Source organism: Oncorhynchus tshawytscha, linkage group LG18 (genome assembly GCF_018296145.1).
Source record: "Oncorhynchus tshawytscha isolate Ot180627B linkage group LG18, Otsh_v2.0, whole genome shotgun sequence".
Lineage (NCBI taxonomy): Eukaryota > Metazoa > Chordata > Actinopteri > Salmoniformes > Salmonidae > Oncorhynchus > Oncorhynchus tshawytscha.
In genome coordinates, this window is record NC_056446.1 from 3188542 (window position 1) to 3209454 (window position 20913).

Below are 20913 nucleotides of genomic sequence, written 5' to 3' on the forward strand. Positions count from 1 at the left end.
AAAAAGTTCTGAATAACATTTTTTTTTTTTGATAGAGAGAGAGCATGCTTTTAGAGAAGGGAAACTGATGTAAGAGAAGGGAAACTAACGATAGAGATGTAGAAAAGGAATTTCCCCATCATCAACCCCAGATTACGCCACAGGGACAGTTTTGCGGATATGTCAGTGTGGTGAGGCAGCTGATTGGTTGACGTTCATCATCCTAGCTCCACAATGGCCAAAAACTGTTGTCAATCAAAACAGCTAATCGTTTGTGTTTTCTTTCAACACGCCTGTCGTCACATAAGTGGGCGTTTCATATCAGCGTCGGTTGTTGATGGTGGAGGCTTTCTTAGTCGCCCAGCTTTTTCAGCGATGTTTATCCCTACTCTTGAGGAAGACATGCACCATTTTAAACCGAATCGACACAGGTTCTACACAACGCGATGCTGTGGGTGTTGCCATGTCAGGACGGGAACCATCATTCTCGGCACTTGGTACATGGTACGTACAAATGCCAATGTCGCCTGGCTTTTTAGATGGTGCTAGCTAACGTTAACTAGCTAGTGTTAGCTTATTTGCGGTTATGTTGCAGTACCCCCTGGTTGCCACTGTACTATCGAGAGTAGGCCATTGTGCTAACTACCAAAAAGCTAAATCGAAGACCATCTTTGTCGAGAAAGTTAGTTTGATATCTGATGCGTGCCATACTTTTGTAACATTATATCTATATGGAATTTGCTATATTGGCTTTAATGTTATCGGATAGCTAGCTAACTAACTAGCGGTTAACGTTACCCGTATGGACTTTCAGCTCCCCCCGGTGCACATCGGATGTTGTTCTAACGTAGGCTAGTTGTTACCAGCGTGTCAAGTAACAGTAATGTTAGGGTAAATCCACTTGAATTCAATCACTTTTTGACCGCATCCCTTTCCATACATGTTTACACATGGAAGAAGTGGTCAGAAAGGGACCATTCAGGTTTTACAGGTAGGGAAGTGAAACATCCATGCTTCTGCACCAGACCGGTCTCATAGACTTGATAGACATAAAATCAAATTTGATTTGTTTGCAGATGTTATTGCAAGTGTAGCGAAATGCTTATGCCTCTAGATCTGACAGGTCAGCAGTATCTAACAGTTAGTATCTAACAATTCCAGAACAACCTAATACCTAACAAATTCCACAACACCTAATACACAATCTAGTAAAGGAATGGGATAAGAATATATAAAATATATGGATGAGGAGTGACCGAGCAGCTAAGATGCAATAGATAGTCTATAATAGGATACACTATACAGTATATACATAGGAGATAAGTAATGCGAGATATGTAAATGTTCTTAAAGGGGCATTATTAAAGTGACAAGTGTTCCTTTTATAGTGGCCAATGATATCAAGTCTGTAGGTAGACAGCTGCCTCTGTGCTAGGGATGGCTGTTTAACAGTCTGATGGCCTTGAGATTGAAAACAGCTTCTATCCCTCTGTCCCAGTTTTGATGCACCTGTACTGACCTCACCTCCTGGATGGTAGAGGGGTGAACAGGCAGTGGTTTGGGTGGTTATTGTCCTTGATGATCTTTTTTGCCTTCCTGTGACTTTGGGTGTTGTAGGTCTCCTGGAGGGCAGGTAGTTAGCCCCCGGTGATGCTTTGTGCAGACTGCACCACCCTCTGGAGAGCCCTGCGGTTGTGGGCGGTGCAGTTGCCGTACCAGGCGGTGATACAACTTGACAGGATGCTCTCGATTGTGTACCTGTAAAAGTTAAGGGTTTTTGGTGACAAGCCACATTTATTCAGCCTTCTGAGGTTGAAGAGGCACTGTTGCACCTTCTTCACCACACCGTCTGTGCTATGTACACAGAGGAAGTTAAAATCTTCCACCTTCTCCACTGCTGTCCCGTCGATGTGTATAGGGGGGTGCTCCCTTTGCTGTTTCCTGAAGTCCATGATAATCTCTTGTTTTGCTGACATTGAGTGAGAGGTTATTTTCCTGACACCACACTCCAAGGGGCCCTCACCTCCTCCCTTGTAGGCTGTCTCGTTGTTGTTGGTATTCAAGCCTACCACTGTTGTGTCGTCTGCAAACTTGATGATTGAGTTGGAGGCGTGCATGGCCACGCAGTCGTGGGTGAACAGGGAGTACAGGAGAGGGCTGACACACCCTTGTGGGGCCTCAGTGTTGAGGGTCATCGAAGTGGAGATTGTTTCCTACCTTCACCACCTGGGAGTGGACTGTCAGGAAGTCCCGGACCCAGTTGCACAGTGCAGGTTCAAGACTAGATGTCGACCGATTAATCGGAATGGCCGATTTCAAGTTTTCATAACAATGGGAAAACGGTATTTTTGGGCACCGATTATTTTTTACGATTTTTTAAAATATATTTATTTATATTTATTTAACACCTTTTTATTTAATCTTTATTCAACTAGGCAAGTCAGTTAAGAACACATTCTTATTTACAATGACGGCCTAGGAACGGTGGGTTAACTGCCTTGTTCAGGGGCAGAAAGACAGATTTTCACCTTGTCAGCTCGGGGGATCCAATCTTGCAACCTTAAGTTAACTAGTCCAACGCAATAACGACCTGCCTCTCTCTCGTTGCACTCCACAAGGAGACTGCCTGTTACGCAAATGCAGTAAGCCAAGGTAAGTTGCTAGCTAGCATTAAACTTATCTTATAAAAAAACAATCAATCATAATCACTAGTTAACTACACATGGTTGATATTACTAGATATTATCTAGCGTGTCCTGTGTTGCATATAATCTGACTGAGCATACAAGTATCTGACTGAGCGGTGGTAGGCAGAAGCAGGCGCGTAAACATTCATTCAAACAGCACTTTTGTGCATTTTGCCAGCAGCTCTTCGCTGTGCATCAAGCATTGCGCTGTTTATGACTTCAAACCTATCAACTCCCGAGATGAGGCTGGTGTGACCGAAGTGAAATGGCTGGCTAGTTAGAGCGCGCTAATAGCATTTCAAACTTCACTCGCTCTGAGCCTTGGGGTGGTTGTTTCCCTTGCTCTGCATGGGTAATGCTTCGATGTGGTGGCTGTTGTGTTGCTGGTTCGAGCCCAGGGAGGAGCGAGGAGAGGGACGGAAGCTATATTGTTACACTGGCAATACTAAAGTGCCTATAAGAACATCCAATAGTCAAAGGTATATGAAATACAATTGGTATAGAGGGAAATAGTCCTCTAACTACAGCCTAAAACTTCTTACCTTGGAATATTGAAGACTCATGTTTATCGTTGTCTTCAAATCAGCTCACTTCGGTCAATTCTCTCCGCAAAAAAAACAATGAAGTTTGACTGTGTTGCAAACATCCAGAGGAATGCACTGAAACCCACTATGACTATATAAACTATTGTTTACAGGGGCGAATCACGCAGAATGCTCCGTAAAAAAATGATAGAGATGGAATTCACGGCACAAATAGTTTACAAAATGTTTAGATTTAGGCTATAAAATTTGATTGATTGATCACAGCCATAACAGGTTAATTGAATTAGAAAAAGTAACCTGCTCAAAATGAGTGTGTAACTGGCTGTATAGCCACAGCCAGCACTAGTGGTAAACACTGCACTTAGATTAGAACTATGATCTAAGATCCCTCCTAATGTGTTCTCCAACTCATAAAACATTTTAGAATAAAGCTCAGTGCTGTTATCCTTGCAAGGTGAGGTATTGAATGCAGGAGTCAATCATTTTGACACCTACCTTTAAAAAAAAAAAAAAGTATTACTTGCTAAACAATCTTTATCTGAGACAAATATTAGTATGAATATATATATTTTTTAGTATACAATACAGCTCAGTATTATAATTATTTTATACAGTAGTTTTTGCGCATCTTTATCAAGGGTGTCAATAATTTTGGACTCCACTGTTTGCCTTCGTGTGAACATCAAGACATGTCACTATTTTCAGTTGATCAATATTCAAAACATTCTACACACAAGTGTCCTGGGCCCGGTTTCCCAAAAATCATATTAAGGTTAAGTTCATCATTAGAACCTTCTTAGGAGCATCGTTAAATATATCTGAGCTGTTTCCTAAAACCATCGTTATTTGTACTTGAAAATGTTTGTAATCTTAACGCCTGCCTCAGACCACTCGTAGAACAGCTAAGTGTGTCCTTAGATATTTTTTTTGCCCTTACACAAGATCTCAGCTAAACAAAGAATCACAGTTTATCCATCTCTCTGACCCCTGATCACTTCAGGACAAAGTTGACTACAAATACGAAGTTGACAAAGTCTTCAATATGCTTCAAATGAAAACCGAAATGACTTCGTTAAAATATAAACAGTATTTCAATCATATTGAGTTCTTTTTAGCTCCTTGTAGGCTAATGTCTGTAATTTATCAATATATTTCATGATTATGTGCCAAATCTGTGATTTTAGTGAATTTGTATTGAGTATGCATTCAAATAAGCCGCCTCAAAAGTTGCAGTGGTAGATGGTAATAGGAGCTGATCCGTCGTCAGTATTGTGAGATTATTTTAAACTAAGATTCTAATGGAGAAAGCTAATCCGAGAGCAGTGCTCCCTTCGATATTATCAGTATTGACACTAGAGGTGTGCCAACATGACCATACTCACAATCAGATCTGTAAATTGACAGTTGATAATCAGATCGAATGATATTCGTGATTGGAAAAAACGGAAGTGTTTTAATATGCCTAAATATATGTTGGCAAAATACCTCCCTACACATTCTCAATGCAAAAAAAAGATGCAGATTATGAGCCGTGTGCGGAGGGGTGTGTGTGTCCTCCAATTTGCAGTGGGCGAGAAACTGATCGGGAAATTATGTAGGGAGTGGATGGAGAAATACAGCTTCACTCTATCCAAACAGAACAGCAGGATCAACGTACAACCTGCCCTTCTCTTTACAGACGGCCAAACTAGCCAGTTGAGTTATTTAGACCACGTTGCACCTTGCACATGACTGACTGACATGAGAAAGATACGTGCTGGCATCCGAAAAGTACTTTTTTTCCCCCAATCACAGATAATTACAAAATACTAGGATCATAATCGTATCTAAAAATAAAAAAAAATGCCAGTATCTGTTATGATACTCGTTTTGTCTTACTACTCGGCACAGCTCTTTTCGACACCTGCTCCAACGATGCCTTATCAATTTCTCTCTGTGTTGTGTTTTGGGAAGCCGATGTTACATCTTTGGCCGTTGTAGGAAAGATGCATCTTTAAAACACTCAGAAGCCTATCTTCCTTCGTGATGACGGTCCCATGTCCAACATTGTACAGTCGTTATTTCAGTGGAAATGAATAATAATGTTGTTCCTAAACCACAAGGGACTATCGGCCTCATTAAATAAATTGGTTAGGCTTAGGCCCACCATGTGTAGTGGTGGCGGATGGGAAGTTGACCTTCAGAGAAACTAACAAGTTTTTTTTTTTAGAACACTATCAAGACTAAATGTTTAATGGAATGTGGCTCTACATCTCCCTCCATTCCCTTCTTTTTATCCATCTTGGCTACATCTCTCTGCCCTTTCTACTCCTTTTTTTTTACCACTTTTACTGACATTCCTTAGTCTATCATTCATGTCTGCGGAAAGGAAACGTAAGTTGAAACAGAAACTGGTGTAATAAAATATAGATGTTCTAATCTACAACAGACTGTATCCTAGCCTGGTGCCCAGTCAGATCTATTTGTAATGTCTTGACAACTCCTATGGTCATTGTCACTCACGCCAAATTATAGGCGTTGGCAAACCAACACAAACGGATCTAGGAGCAGGCTATGTATTCAAGAACATAGTCTAACAATACCTTTCTCTCTCTTGCCAGGTGGTGAACCTGTTGATGGGCATCCTGCTGACTGTGGCCGTGACCCACCCAGAGAATGTGCCCACCGTCGACTTGCAGTATGAGGTCATCGAGCACTACTTTAGCCACACCTTCCAAGGAGAGGGGAATGTCCTTAAGGGTTAGTTTATCTAATCTTCATGTGTGGCTCATGTTCAACTTGAGTTGTCTATGTTCGCCATTAGTGTCATCGTCCACAATTGCTGCAGGCAGTAGCTAGCATGATTTAGCATCGTCCCCCGATTTTTATACAATATTTGTTAACATTTCCACATAGTTAGCAAAGCTGCACTACCTTTTTATATACTGGTACCTCATGGCTGTCCCACACACACCGAGAGACACACACAGAGACACAGCCAAATCCCCTTGATAACATCGCCATGGATAACTATCACCAAATGCCTGCTTCTTTAACCTTTTTTTAGCTCATGTAATGGACATACACAAAATAGTCCAAATTGGTGAAGTGAAATGAAAAAAAAAAAAACTGATAAGTGGTGCGTACATATGTATTCACCCCCATTGCTATGAAGCCCCTAAATAAGATCTGGTGCAATGAATTACCTTCAGAAGTCACATAATTAGTTCGATTGCACACAGGTGGACTTTAAGTGTCACAAGATTTGTCACATGATCTCAGTGTATATATACACCTGTTCTGAAAGGCCCCAGAGTCTGCAACACCACAAAGCAAGGGGCACCACCAAGCAAGTGGCACCATGCAGACCAAGGAGCTCTCCAAATAGGTCTGGGATAAAGTTGTGGAGAAGTAAGGATCAGGGTTGGGTTATAAAAAAAATGTCAGGAACTTTGAACATCCCACAAAGCACCATTTAAATCCATTATTAAAACATGGAAAGAATATGGCACCAACAACAAACCTGCCAAGAGAGGGCAGCCCACCAAAACTCACGGACCAGGCAAGGGGGGCATTAAATCAGAGGGGCAACAAAGAGACCAAAGGTAACCCTGAAGGAGCTGCAAGTTCCACAGCGGACTACAATTTAGCTTTTTTTGGCCATGAAGGAAAACGCTATGTCTGGCGCGAACCCAAAACCTCTCATCAACCCGAGAACACCATCCCCACAGTTGAAGCATGGTGGTGGCAGCATCATGCTGTGGGGTTGTTTTTCATCGGCAAGGACTGGAAACTGGTCAGAATTGAAGGATTGATGGATGGCGCTAAATACAGGGAAATTCTTGAGGGAAACCTGTTTCAGTCTTCCAGAGATTTGAGACTGGGATGGGGGTTCTCCTTCCAGCAGGACAATGACTCTAAGCATACTGCTAAAGCAACACTTGAGTGGTTTAAGGTGAAACATTTAAATGTCTTGGAATGGCCTAGTCAAAGCCCAGACCTCAATCCAATTGAGACTCTGTGGTATGACTTAAAGATTGCTGTACACCAGGGGAACCCATCCAACTTGAAGGAGCTGGAGCAGTTTTGCCTTGAAGAATGGGCAAAAATCCCAGTGGCTAGATGTGCCAAGCTTATCGAGACCCCAAGAGACTTGCAGCAAAAGGTAGCTCTACAAAGTATTGACTTTGGGGGGGTGAATAGTTATGCACGCTGAAGTTTTCAGTGTTTATCTTATTTCTTGTTTGTTTCGCAAAAAAATATTTTATCTTCAAAGTGGTAGGCATTTTGTGGAAATCAAATGATACAAACCCCCCAAAAATGTATCTTAATTCCAGGTTGTAAAGGCTTCAAAATAGGAAAAATGGGGTGAATACTTTTGCAAGCCACTAGATGATTTCAATGAAAATATCAAATGATGGCATTATAAACAGGAGGCTATAGGCCTATTTCAATAATTGAAATACATTTAATACTAATCAATGAAGTTCTATTTTGATATCTTCAGGCTTCTGTTTGTAATTTGTCTCAATATATTTCATGATGTGTAACACGTGCACAATGATGTGACTCAATATTTTCGGCCGTAGGTGGTAATAGGAGCTGATCCGTTGTCAGTATTGTGGAATAATTCTTAGTGTTCATTTTCACAAGTACTCTTAAGTTGTTTTTAGTGGTTGTACTAAATATCTTCTAATTACACGTTGCTTTTGTTTACATTGTGAACATAGCAGAAACTCGAACTAGCTACATTGACTAACTAGTAGCTCCTTAACTTCATAAATCTTAGTAAAATAGCCAGTGGTGTCTAGTGGGGGCCATTATGCAACCAAAATCAACTTTATTTCTCATTATTTCAATTCACAAGATGGCATGAACGTGTATCAGTCAAAAATGGAACCTCTGAGATTCTGGAGCTTGAACACTGCCGTTGGATGTGACTCAACGCGAGCAGTATAGCAGCTTTTAATGATTTCAAAGGGAGCATTCCCTTAATGGTTAATGTCTGGCGGCAACTCCGGATGCTGTAGTGTAGCAGGGCTGTTAGTGTCCAGAAATAATTTAGCCATGCATTGCATTTGTATTGGGTAACCATTAGAATAAGGCGCCTCATATTTGCAGCCATAGGTGGTAATAGGAGTCGATCCGTTGTAAGTATTGTGAAATAATTACAATTTTACGGTAACATTTTAATGGACAAAGCTGATCCGAGAGCAGTGCTCCCTTACTTTCGATCTTATCTGTAAGGTCCCTATGCCTCTGACGCACTTGTCGACCGTTCTCTCTGCATGGTGTTTTGGGAAACGAGTCTTTGGCCGTTGTAGAAAAGATGCATTGTTAAAACCTAAATTGCCTAAATTCTATCGCTATCATGAAACTGGGCCCAGTTCTATGCACTCTGGTTGACTTGCTGTTTACAGGGTGGGGGGTGCGCTACATAAATCCTAGCTTTGATACAATGTCAGCATTCAGAAAATTGATTGGGCTATTATCAAAGCCTGGCACTGCTGTGGCTTCATCAGTGCCATTTCTAATCGGTCTCTTCCCACTTAGTTACTATGTTAAAGAAGGAGATCGTGAGCCAGAGTTTGGCATCTACACATCCGATTTCACCCTGCAGTAATGGTTCAAAATCACTGGTCCGACACTTTTTCAATGCTGTCCATCCCTTTCTATGTCCCCCACCTACTGTCTAAATAAAGTCCACAAAATAAAAGTATATTGTTTACATACAAAAGATGAGGGACTAAACCGCTGTAACCTATAGTCTATGTTAGTGATATCAAAGTACAAGGTGTGGAAGAAGAGGGCCCTCTTCAAATACCTGAGAAATCGATGGCTTCCTGCACAGTTTAAGAGTGACTGTGTGAATAATAGGCCTTGAGAGCCTTGTGACTGAACCACACATGCCTCTCCTCAATGACTTAATCATTCCCGAGCTTAGCAGGAGGTAGATAAAGCATGTCTGGTTGGAAGGGTGTACGCTGGGTGAAGAACATTCAGAAATCTCTTCCAATACACATTGCCTGTGAGCATCAGAGGTGAACCAGTTCCATACACAGCTCGAGCATGACATTCATCAGCATTTCTCTGACTACGTTCCTCCAAAAACTTCTGATTTCCAGGAGGACAATGAGCTGTTGCTATCGATAAGGTGTCTGATTCATAATTTTCACCTCGAATAGTAGAGGGACTTTTGTCAGAGGTTGCTTGTTGTGAGCTCTGAGGGAACTTTATGCACTTGGCTAGATGGTTCTGCATCTTTGTTGCATTCTTCACATATGATTTGGCGCAGTATTTGCAAATGTACACAGCTTTTCCTTCTACATTAGCTGCAGTGAAAAGTCTCCACACATCAGATAGTACCCGTGGCATTTTCCTGTAATGATTAGAAAAAAATAGTAAAAAAACAACATAAATAGATAAGCAGTTAAATTAAACAACTCCTTTTGAGAAATGTTTTAAAATGAAACATGCATGGAAACAGGTGAATTAACACTGTTAGCAGGCTCAAGCAAGCTAAACCACATGATAGCAAAAACTAACTAGCAGAAATTATTAACAAGTTCGAAATGATTTAAACACACTTTGCTGTAGGCTACTATTTACTAGTTAACAAAAAATCACGTATGTCAAAAAATATATTCACCCCACCCAGTATTGTAATCAAAACTTACCAGAAAGCATGTAGTCCTTAGCTCAGACTGTGTAGTAGTGTGGGCTCAATAGCATCTCATTAGTGTGCAAGATCTTGAGAATAATCTGCACATTGCAATTGCGATGTTGCAATTCCATAGAATTGGATAGTTTAACCAAAATATGCCACAGGACCTAGAATTGCCTTATGTATATCCCACAAAAAGGTTCACTGTTATAAGCTCATTTTTTAAAAATGAATTTAAGCAACATTCCCCAAATTCCAGGGCTTAACTTCCCATGGAAAATTTCCAGAAAAATTCAGGCAATTTACCGGGAAGTTTCCCACCCTTTGCAACCCTATTTGTCCTTCAATAAAGTATTTTACCCTAATGAATGTCTCTATCTGTGTGTGTATAGAGAATGCCTGTGTGGGATTCGCCATCTCTCTGCTGATGCTCACCATCAGCGCCATGATGGTCTATGGAGCCATTACTGTAAGTTATTTCCTTCTGATTTTGTGTGTCTGTGTGAGCGTGTTTTCATCCGCATCATGTCCATAATGAAATTCACGACAATTACAAAGTCAACTTCTCAACATTTTTGCTCAGGGGTGGGAAAATAACCCCCTGCATAATCTTTCATCCTGACTACTCTCTTGGTTTGTTATGCAAATGTCTGCTCCTAAATACACACTCATGAAAGCCTCGTTTTCCTACTTTCTAATAATAGACCTTTTGGTCGCGGCTATTCTAAACCCTGAATACAAATTAAATTAACGTGTAAAGCGGGCTTACAACAAATACCCCTGGAGGAGTGTGTAAAATAGGAGGTTGAAATTATGTTATTGAACCTCAACCATTACGACGGAAAGCGGACTGAAACAGGGAGGGACTACCTGGCGTTGTCAAATAATAAACAAACATTTAGAGTTTTGCATTGCAAAATGTTTTAAAACGATATGTGCCCTAATGAATACAACTCAGGTGGCAGCCCTTTGTCACATCCTGGTGTCTTAAAGGACCATTTCTAATGTATTTAATGCTTTTTCAGCAATGGACATTGACTCACTGCATGCAAACTCCTTTACTTGTGCATTCTACTGGCCCCACCAGGGCAAGCAGAATGTTTGCTATACAACGTTGCTCTAACGATTATCATGTTTACCTCACCAGGCCTGCCTGATGGGCATCCATACTGACAGGTTTGTCGGCTATGTGACGTGGACCCGACTAGATCAGCTAGTTTAAATGGCGACGCACAGCTAACGCTTGCGTCTCGTAGAGGTTCTGCGTAAGCATAGAGCGTTATGCCTTAGCTGTGACTGCAGGCTCTTAGGTTACCCTTGTTGATGCCCTGTATTCAGTGTTCACACAGTAAGTCCATTGCTGGCTGTAGCCTCCTCTGCTAAATACCAGTCATGATGACCTAAGCAAAGACATGTACAGTGCCTTCAGAAATCATTCACACCCCTTGACTTAAAAAAAACATTTGTTTCTGCTACAGACTGAATTTTTAAAATGGATTAAATTGAGATTGTGTATCACTGGCCTACACACAATACCCCATAATGTCAAGGTGGTATTATGTTTTTATAACTTTATGAACAAGTCACATGGACTCTCACTGTGTGCAATAGTAGTGTTTAACACGATTTTTAAATGACTACCTCATCTCTGTATCCCACTCATATGATCATCTATAAGGTCCCTAGGTCGAGCAGTTAATTTCAAACAGATTCAACCACCGATCAGGGATGTTTTCCAATGCCTCGTAAAGAAACACCTATTGGTAGATGGGTAAATAATTTGTATATCCCTTTGAGTGTGGTGAAGTTATTAGTTACACTTCAGATGGATCAATAACCTTGTAGTTACTCCACATTACTAACCTAAGTGACATGGTGAAAAGAAGGAAGCCTGTATACTGTTACGTTCCCCAGCAAGAAAACCAAAAATGTTGTTCAAACAGAAGGGGGAACGAACAAAGAGTCACTGACAACAACCAAAATGAAACGGGTGGGTTTTAGGAGGGTGTCCGCTGAAGGTTGCATAGCAACAACTGGGACCTAAAAAAAGATCCATGAGCACCCACTACCAAACTTAGACAGGAAGCAAACCAAAAAGTAAACAGGTAAGATCAGACAGGAATTTTTATTTTGATCAAACAGGGAGCACCTTCCGTCTAACGAGGTGACACCAATCGGTGCGCCCTATGTGCTAAAAGACCAACTTCAAAACATAAATGGAAAAACCAAAACCTATAACAATGCAATAAAGTATATTTAACCCATTCTGAATTCAGACTGTAACACGTGGAATAAGTCAAGAGGTATGAATAGTTTTTGAAGGCACTGTACATAGAAACTCTTGATTTTGTGACATCCTCAACATAGTACCCAACATTTAGATTAAGCTTTTGCTATGGCTACATATGGCCCCTGCTTGACAAACCTCCTGATGAACTCTAGTGAAATGGCCATCCTTTCACACTTTTGTTTAGTAATGTGTGTGGTTTTCCCTTCCTCCCCCCGTAGCATCGTGACGGCTGGCTTATCCCGTTCTTTTGCTACCAGCTCTTTGACTTTGCTCTGAGTTGCCTGGTGGCCATCAGCTCCCTCACCTACCTGCCCAGGATAAAGGACTACTTGAAGGAGCTGGTAAGTCACTCTAGTCCTTCACAACTGCCTGTCAGCTAGTCTCACAAATCACAATTATGAAGCGAACCAGAAGTCTTGTGAATGTTTTTAAAAAAAAATTTAATAATTGTTTTATTCTAACAATTAACAGGAACAATTTTATGATAACCAACTGACATTCTTATGATACAGAAAAATACAAATCTGCTATAAAACATCCAGTTAATGGTCTTCGTTTTCTGGTCAAAGCACAATCGAGTGGCGAGGAGGCGCTCCGCGGACCCTTACACTTCAGCTCCACTATAAGAGTTGCGTTACCTTCAGCGTTGTGTCAATGTGGCGTTCTACATGCTACACAGAGCGTGTTGTTTTGAGAGCGAAGGAGCAGAGTGGAAGAGCATCTTATTTAAAAAAAATCAGTACTGTTACATATTGATCTATTATGCGTAAGTACCATGGCTTTGGTCCAGTTTTTCCGCAAGTACTCATTGTACTCTTTTGTTTACATTGTGAACATATTTAATGTAGCTAGCTAGAGTTTCTGTTAACTAGTAGCTTCTTAACTTCATAAATCTTAGTAAAATAGCCAGTGGTGTCTAGTGGGGGCCATTATGCAACCAAAATCAACTTTATTTCTCATTATTTCAATTCACAAGATGGCATGAACATGTATCAGTCAAAAATGGAACCTCTGAGATTCTGGAGCTTGAACACTGCCGTTGGATGTGACTCAACGCGAGCAGTATAGCAGCTTTTAATGATTTCAAAGGGAGCATTCCCTTAATGGTTAATGTCTGGCGGCAACTCCGGATGCTGTAGTTTAGCAGGGCTGTTAGTGTCTAGAAATAATTTAGCCATGCATTGTAGTCATTGCGATCTCTAGCGTTGCTATTTTCTCAAGTTTTCTCGTGTCAATTAACTTGTGACATTCCTGGATTACTCATTATATTATTAAAGCCCGATTTTAATCAACAAATACGATGGTCAGTTGAAAAAAGGTTAAGGGTAAAAAAATTTTTTTAACAATTGAGACAAACTAATGAATCAGATTACTTATATTTAAGGACAATCTATATACAATCCCGATATGAGCTTTAACTGTCGGTAGTAAAACAAAGCTTAAACTGTTTGCGTGAACTCTAAATATACAGAAAATGAATGTTGAGTTAGCTTCCGGGTATGGTAGACTGCTCCTCACCACTCTGACAGCAGTTAATTAAAGAAAAACATTCATATGGGTTGCTGATTCAAAGTTAGAGTTTATATTCAGAGAGAGCTAAAGTCATTTCTGAGTACTTGGGAACGTTAGCTGGCTAACTCATTGACCTTGCTCTGTAATATACCCCCCTAGAGGGTTTAAATGTGTTCTCACTATCGTTGTCACCTGGCCTGTCTGTCTTTATGGGGTTTTGTTTAGCTTCTGTATGTGCTGAATGTCTCTCTCCTCGCCTCTCAGCCAGACTTCCCCTACAAGGACAACCTGCTCTCCATGGACTCCAGCTGCCTGCTGCTCTTCGTCCTCGTCTTCTTCACCTTTCTCATCATCATGAAGGTCTTTGGGGAAATAGCTGTGATTGAATGCTGCACTCCACCCCCACCCCCACCCCCAACCAGATTCCCAAGAATATGCAATTTATTTGATTTACTGCACTGTTACTACTGTTAGTGTTCATGTGAGATTTGATCTGAATTACCAATCCATGAAAGTACTTTAGTAGACTGATAGACCCTGACTGACAGGTCTTCAGTAGATGGGTTATAGGCCTTCAGATGCTGAATCAGGGGTGTTTTGAGCTGGGCTATAACAAAAGCCTGCACACATTGTGGCTCTCTAGGACCAGGATTGAGCATCACTGGATCAGGTAGAAGGACTAAACATTTTGACCACTTTCCCCTCAGGCTTACCTGATCAACTGCGTGTGGAATTGCTACAAGTACATCAACAACAGGAACGTGCCGGAGATCGCCGTCTACCCTGCCTTTACGGCGCCTCCCCAGGTATGTTTGTGCCTGAAAAGCCCCTACTCGGATTACCGGTAATTACATCTGAAGCATACCTTTCACATTTTTAAGCAGTCTGCAAACAGGTTCGGTTTGCTCCTAGCAGAACTTGACTAGGCGATGCAAACGTCTGCTCGAATACTCCCTGAAGACCTTCACTTGAAAAATGTCAAAATAGTATGCCAATATTACTGTTGTTTATCCCTCTTGAGCAACAACAGCCTGAATTAATCTAAGATAAATCAAGAAATCTGTAATTAATGTTGACGATTTTTCAGAGGTCTAACTAAGATGTTTGGAGCAGTATTTCAAGTGAAAAGATTTGAATGAAAACTAGTAGTCTCTCATTGAATGACAACAAACACTTAATTGAAGAATCCTGTCCATAGTTCCATCTTCCACTAGGAGTAGTACTGTTGACCATTCACAGACGAAGGGGCGTGGACTTTGTCTACCGAACTTAGACTTGCCTCGAGGAAAAAAATGTGTGCTCGATCAACCGAAGTAAAAACTGCAGAATAAAAATAACTGTTTTCCACAAGCACAAGTTGCTAGCCCAATAATTCAAAGTAGCAAGCCAGGCTCCCCCGGTTTAAGACATTTTTGCAGAACAAACTATTTTGGTGGCCTCTGGTACATTCTAATGCTATATGGTATTTTCACACTAATTAGTGTTAGTTTTATCAGCTGGTGTACAATGATATAAAACACCGGAAACATTTTAATTTTGACTGCACTGGACCTTTAAAGAATCCTATAAGAGTCTGCTGACTTCCACGAGCTTCAAGCTTCCTTTTTTAAGACAGATGAGAAAATACATCTGCCATACAGGTATGATTGAAGAATGAAGCAGGTGTCAAACATTGGCTTTGCTACACAGAAAGCAGCAGCAGCTGACTACTCCATTGTCAATACTTTGATTAAATCAATATCAATAAGTATCATTATTTTTATTCAATCTGTTTTATTTGATCATATTTTGGACCAGAGTTAGGCTAGTGGAGAGATCCTACCTATTGTTTCTGCAGTGAAGAGGATTCACCATCATCAAATGTTTGCATAATTAATCTGCAGATAATCGCAAAAAGGCCTACCAGTATGCAAATTAGGGAGCCAAATGAACAGCTATCTTACTGATGGAATTTGGTAGGCTACTGACGAGTCACTCACTTTAACGTCACGGTCTGGCAAGTCCTGATGGATTTCATATAAAAAATACAAACAAGATCGTTACTTGTCCCGATGTGATACTATGGACGTACACTGTGTACGAAACATTAGGCAATCTTTCCATGACATCGACTGACCAGGTGATTCCAGGTGAAAGCTATGATCCCTTATTGATGTCACCTGTTAAATCCACTTCAATTAGTGTTGATGAAGGGGAGGAGACAGGTTAAACAAGGATTTTTAAGCCTTGAGATAATTTTGATATGGAATGTGTATGTGTGCCATTCAGAGGGTGAATGGGTCAGACAGAAGATTTAATTGCCTTTTGAACGGGGTATGTTAGTAGGTGCCAGGCGCACCAGTTTTTACAGTTTCCTGTGTGTATCAAGAATGGTCCACCACCCAAAGGACATTTGGCCAACTTGGCACAGCTGTGGGAAACATTGGAGTCAACATGGGCCATTCAGCACCTTGTCAAGTCAATTCCTAACGAATTCAGGCGGTTCTGAGGACAAAAGGGGTGAAACTCAATATTAGGAAGGTCTTCTTAATGTTTGTGGACTCTGTGTATAACTACATTGTATGATTTATTAAGGATATACAGTACTAGTCAAAAGTTGTTTTTTTGTTGACCTTTTTCTACATTGTAGAAGAATAATGAAGACAAATTATGAAATAACACATGTGGAATCGTGTAGTAACTAAAGTGTTAATACAAAAAAATATATATTTTTAGCAATACTTTGCCTTGATGACAGCTTTGCACATCCTCTTTGGTGGCTTTGACATTCTCTCAACCAGCTTCACCTGGAATACTTTTCCAACAGTCTTGTAGGAGTTCCCACATATGCTGAGCACTTGTTGGCTGCTTTTCCCTTCACTGTGGTGCAACTCATTCCAAACCATCTCAATTGGGTTGAGGTCGGGTGATTGTGGAGGCCAGGTCATCTGATGCAGCACTCCATCAATCTACTTCTTGGTCAAATAGCCCTTACAAAGCCCAAGGGTTTGTAGGGTCATTATCCTGTTGAAAAACAAATGATAGTCCCACTAAGTGCAAATCAGATGGGATGGCGTATTGCTGGAGAATGCTGTGGTAGCCATGCTGGTTAAGTGTGCCTTGAATTCTAATCACAGACCATGTCACCTGCAAAGCACCATCACACCTCCTCCATGCTTCGTGGTGGGAACCACATTTGCAGAGATCATCCGTTCACCTACTCTGCGTCTCACAAAGACACGGCGGTTGGATCCAAAAATCTCAAATTTGACACATCAGACCAAAGGACAGATTTCCATGTCCATTGCTTGTGTTTCTTGCCCAAGCAAGCCTCTTCTTCTTATTGGTGTCTTTTAGTGGTTTCTTTGCAGTAATTTGACCATGAAGGCCTGATTTCACAGTTGTGTCTGTTACTTGAACTCTGAAGCATTTATTTGGCTGTATTTTCTGAGGCTGGTAACTAATGAACTTATGCTCTGCAGCAGTGGTAACTCTGGGTCTTCCTTTCCTGTGGCGGTCCTCATGAGAGCCAGTTAACTCTAATGAACTTATCCTCTGAGAGCAACTTAACTCTAATGAACTTATGCTCTGCAGCAGAGGTAACTCTGGGTCTTCCTTTCCTGTGAGTGGTAACTCTGGGTCTTCCTTTCCTGTGACGGTCCTCATGAGAGCCAGTTAACTCTAATGAACTTATCCTCTGCAGCAGAGGTAACTCTGGGTCTTCCTTTCCTGTGGCAGTCCTCATGAGAGACAGTTAACTCTAATGAACTTATCCTCTGCAGCAGAGGTAACTCTAATGAACTTATCCTCTGCAGCAGAGGTAACTCTGGGTCTTCCTTTCCTGTGGTGGTCCTCATAAGAGACAGTTAACTCTAATGAACTTATCCTCTGCAACAGAGGTAACTCGGTCTTCCTTTCCTGTGGCGGTCCTCATGAGAGCTAGTTTCATCATAGCGCTTCATGGTTTTTGCGACTGCACTTGAAGAAACTAAAAGTTCTTGACATTTTCCTGATTGACTTACCTTCACGTCTTAAAGTAATGACTGTTGTTTCTCTTTGCTTATTTGACCTGTTCTTGACATAATATGGACTTGGTATTTTACCAAATAGGGCTATCTTCTGTATACCACCCCTACCTTGTTGGCTCAAACGCGTTAAAAAGAATTTTGTGGAATTTCTTTCCAAGGCACACCTGTTTGATTTTGATTTGTTTAACACTTTTTTGGTTAGTGCATGATTCCATGTGTGTTATTACATCACTTGTATTCTACAATGTAGAAAATAGTAAAAAGAAAAGAAACCCTTGAATGAGTAGGTGTCAACTTTTGACTGGCACTGTATTAAATTAACTTTGAGTCAGTACGACACCTTTTAAAGACTAGCCAAGCTTGCTGTTTGTCAATCAAAGCACAGTAATTGGCCTATGCGCCACCACTCCGTGGCTGCATATGAAACTAGCCAGGGTGCAACGTTCACGTCTCACTGGCCCGGAGTGGTGATCTACTGGCCCGAACATGGTGTAGTTCTTAAATGCATCTTGGACATGCAGGGGCCTATAGGTTGGCATGCTTTCTCTCTATATTCAGCTATTAATAGGCTACATTTGGTTATTGTGTATTAAACATCTGTGTAATATAATTTAGCAATGCAAGTCATTACTCCATTGTTTAGAACTGCATTCTATTAATTGCATTCATTTTTGGTTCTAAATTGTCATTTTGTGAAGATTTTAAAATAGGACACTATTTCTAAAAGAGCAATCGACATGGCTACAGTAGGCTTTCCAAGACAAATGCTACTGCTTGAGATGATGTGACTCGTGGGAGCGTGGTGGTGCTTGAATGAATGGCCAATCATATTTCTCAAATACAAATAGCATGACATTTACCTGTGTAGTCTTCAATGGTAGACTGCGACTGAGCAGGTAAATGTTGAACTGGAATGCAAAATGTTACTGTCTCTGTCAGGCCAGTGACTAACGAGATCCTCTGGACCCACACACATTTTTACTGGCCCCGGGTCAGTGGTCCATCAATGATGTCGGACCCTGCCTGCAAAATAAAATAAATTAATGTGTCTAAAAACAATGGGCAGAGTGGATTTTGACTTATCTTTACCACATTATATGGGATGTGCGCGAATTCATTCTATCTCACTCCGTGTAAAGAAATGTGACTGGAACCACAGCGTACACATCACATACCCAAAGTTACTAAGAGGTGGGACAGAAGACTGCCAAACCAGCAGTGTTTCTCTCTCATCGTTCACTTTGTGACTGACCAGGCGCCTGTACTATATCAATAGATCGCTAGAAAGTGCATTTTGTTCATTCTAGCGGAAGAGGGCTCTGCAGTCTTTCTGACTAGAGAGTTGAAAAGTGGACAAAGTAGCCGACTGTAAATTAGTCTGAAATCTGGAAAACACTTAATAACGTCATAATATATGCGCGTTACTGATACAGTACACCCAGTCTCCTTCCCAGATTGTTTAAGAGACAGATTATAGCATTATCAAATGTCGCAAATATGATTCATGTCCATCTCTGGTCCTTTCACACTGCGAAGTTGGCTATATTTCTAAATTGATTTATTGTTTAATGAAATGAGTAATGATTAACTTTCTCTCTCTCTCTCTCCTCAGTACATCCTGCCCACCTACGAGATGGCAATGAAGATGCCAGTGAAAGAGCCCCCTCCCCCCTACATGCCTGCCTGAAGACCCCCCTCGTGTGTGTGTGTGTGTGCGTGGCCTCCCACAGCTCGCCATTTTTAACCCAGCAGTGCATTTCTAGAGAGGGATAATCTTTAAAGGCCCTGTGCAGTCAAATGTGATTTCCCTGTTTTTATATACATTTCTACACTGAGGTTGGAATAATACTGTGAAAATGATAAGGCCCTTCAAGTTTTAAGTTGTATGTATGTGATACACGGAATGCTTCCTTACAGTTCCTTCTCGACAATGCAACAATAATAAGAAACAATAAAAGAGAAGAATACTAACAAAGTATAAATGGCTCAGTTGAATAACATTTTTAGAATGATTATAGTACAGAAAGGCACAAATTATAGTCCAATATGTGTGTTTTGGTGGCAAGTGGTTAAATGGTGTAATATTTGGCCCTTTTAGTGTAAGAGCTGTTTGAAAAGCGTGCCTAAAATGTTTGCCTGTTTTGGTGGGATGGAGTTTTGGCCTTCCATGGTGACATCACCATGTAGTAAATTAGTTAATAGACCACTAAGGAAAGAGTCCCAAACTTCTTTGCCTTAAGAGGTAAATGTTCAGTTCTCCACTCAAACAGTCCTAGCAAAATTCTTGCTTGGGAAATTGCTCTTTGCTAAGAAGCAGTTTTTGTTTTCAATTAAAATGGTCAAAAAACAAACAATCACTGTAAGGTGCTAAATTGTTACCCAGAAATGATTTCATATTTAGATAAAAACAGCTGCATTGGAACTTTCAAAGGCCCTGCATCATTCAAACCCAGACCCCATAATATTGTTGAAAGGCAGATCAAGTAGTCTGCCATCGGATAACGTGAAATGTAAAGCGATGAAAGCTTTCCGATCTCACCCCCCCATTTTTTGATGTCTTAGTAAAAAATATATATATATTAGTGAAAGTACCATCGCTTGAATGCCTATCACCAGTTCATCTTTAGAATAAACACCATCCTTTCCTTATAGATTTGATATTGTGTGACTAAAAAAAACATTAAGACAATCCACTTATGATCTCTTATCTTATCGTTGAATCTGTTTTTTTTGTCCAGAGTTTGACGGGGACATCTGTAGCAGTTTCTCTTCGTCCCTTTATTTATTTAGCCTTGGATGTCCATCAGTTAATCCGCCACCTGTGTGCCATGTCCATTATCTGCCGCCTTCTGTGTTACCCTGCATTGTTAGCTTAGTTAAGCTAGTGAATTGTGTTGCAGTTAAATTACCTGATGCTGCTCGTTAAAGGGAAAGTACACTCCAAAACCAAAGTTTGTCAGATGATTTCAGACAAGTTGTCAAGATGAGTCTTATTTTGTCTCAACGGAGGTCTGGAAACATCTGATAAATGTTGGTTTTTGAATGGATTGTCCTGTTTAAGGAGAGAGATGCCTTATCAGGAAAGTGGAGGGAATAAATGGCTAGTTTTGTGAACAGTGGGGGATGCATGCTACTCTTTCTGCCCTTTTCTTTACGTTGTGTTTTGATCCTTGTGAAAAACACATTCAATAAACATTTGTATTCATCACCTGACTGAGCAGTGTATCTATTTTTACCTGATATGAGCAAA

The 20913-nt window shown here is 40.7% G+C and overlaps 2 protein-coding genes across 2 annotated transcripts in view; one reads left to right on the forward strand and one right to left on the reverse strand.

Annotated features, from left to right (window-relative positions):
* Positions 1–20913, reverse strand: part of LOC112219756 — a 466516-nt gene that overhangs the window by 433662 nt on the left and 11941 nt on the right. The window lies entirely within an intron of this gene.
* LOC112217399 (lysosomal-associated transmembrane protein 4A) lies at positions 284–20871 on the forward strand. Its single transcript, XM_024377647.2, has 7 exons — positions 284–483; positions 5812–5950; positions 10247–10323; positions 12363–12485; positions 13921–14016; positions 14364–14462; positions 19276–20871. Exons 1-7 carry the CDS (start codon positions 355–357, stop codon positions 19348–19350), a joined length of 738 nt encoding a protein of 245 aa, XP_024233415.1. The 5' UTR covers positions 284–354; the 3' UTR covers positions 19351–20871.

Excerpts from the sequence above, each read along its gene's own strand:
- LOC112217399 (XM_024377647.2), top strand. The coding sequence starts at position 355 with ATGTTTATCCCTACTCTTGAGGAAGACATGCACCATTTTAAACCGAAT. Across the intron at positions 12,486-13,920 it reads AGGACTACTTGAAGGAGCTG|CCAGACTTCCCCTACAAGGA; the intron begins GTAAGTCACTCT and ends CTCGCCTCTCAG. Across the intron at positions 14,017-14,363 it reads CCTTTCTCATCATCATGAAG|GCTTACCTGATCAACTGCGT; the intron begins GTCTTTGGGGAA and ends CTTTCCCCTCAG.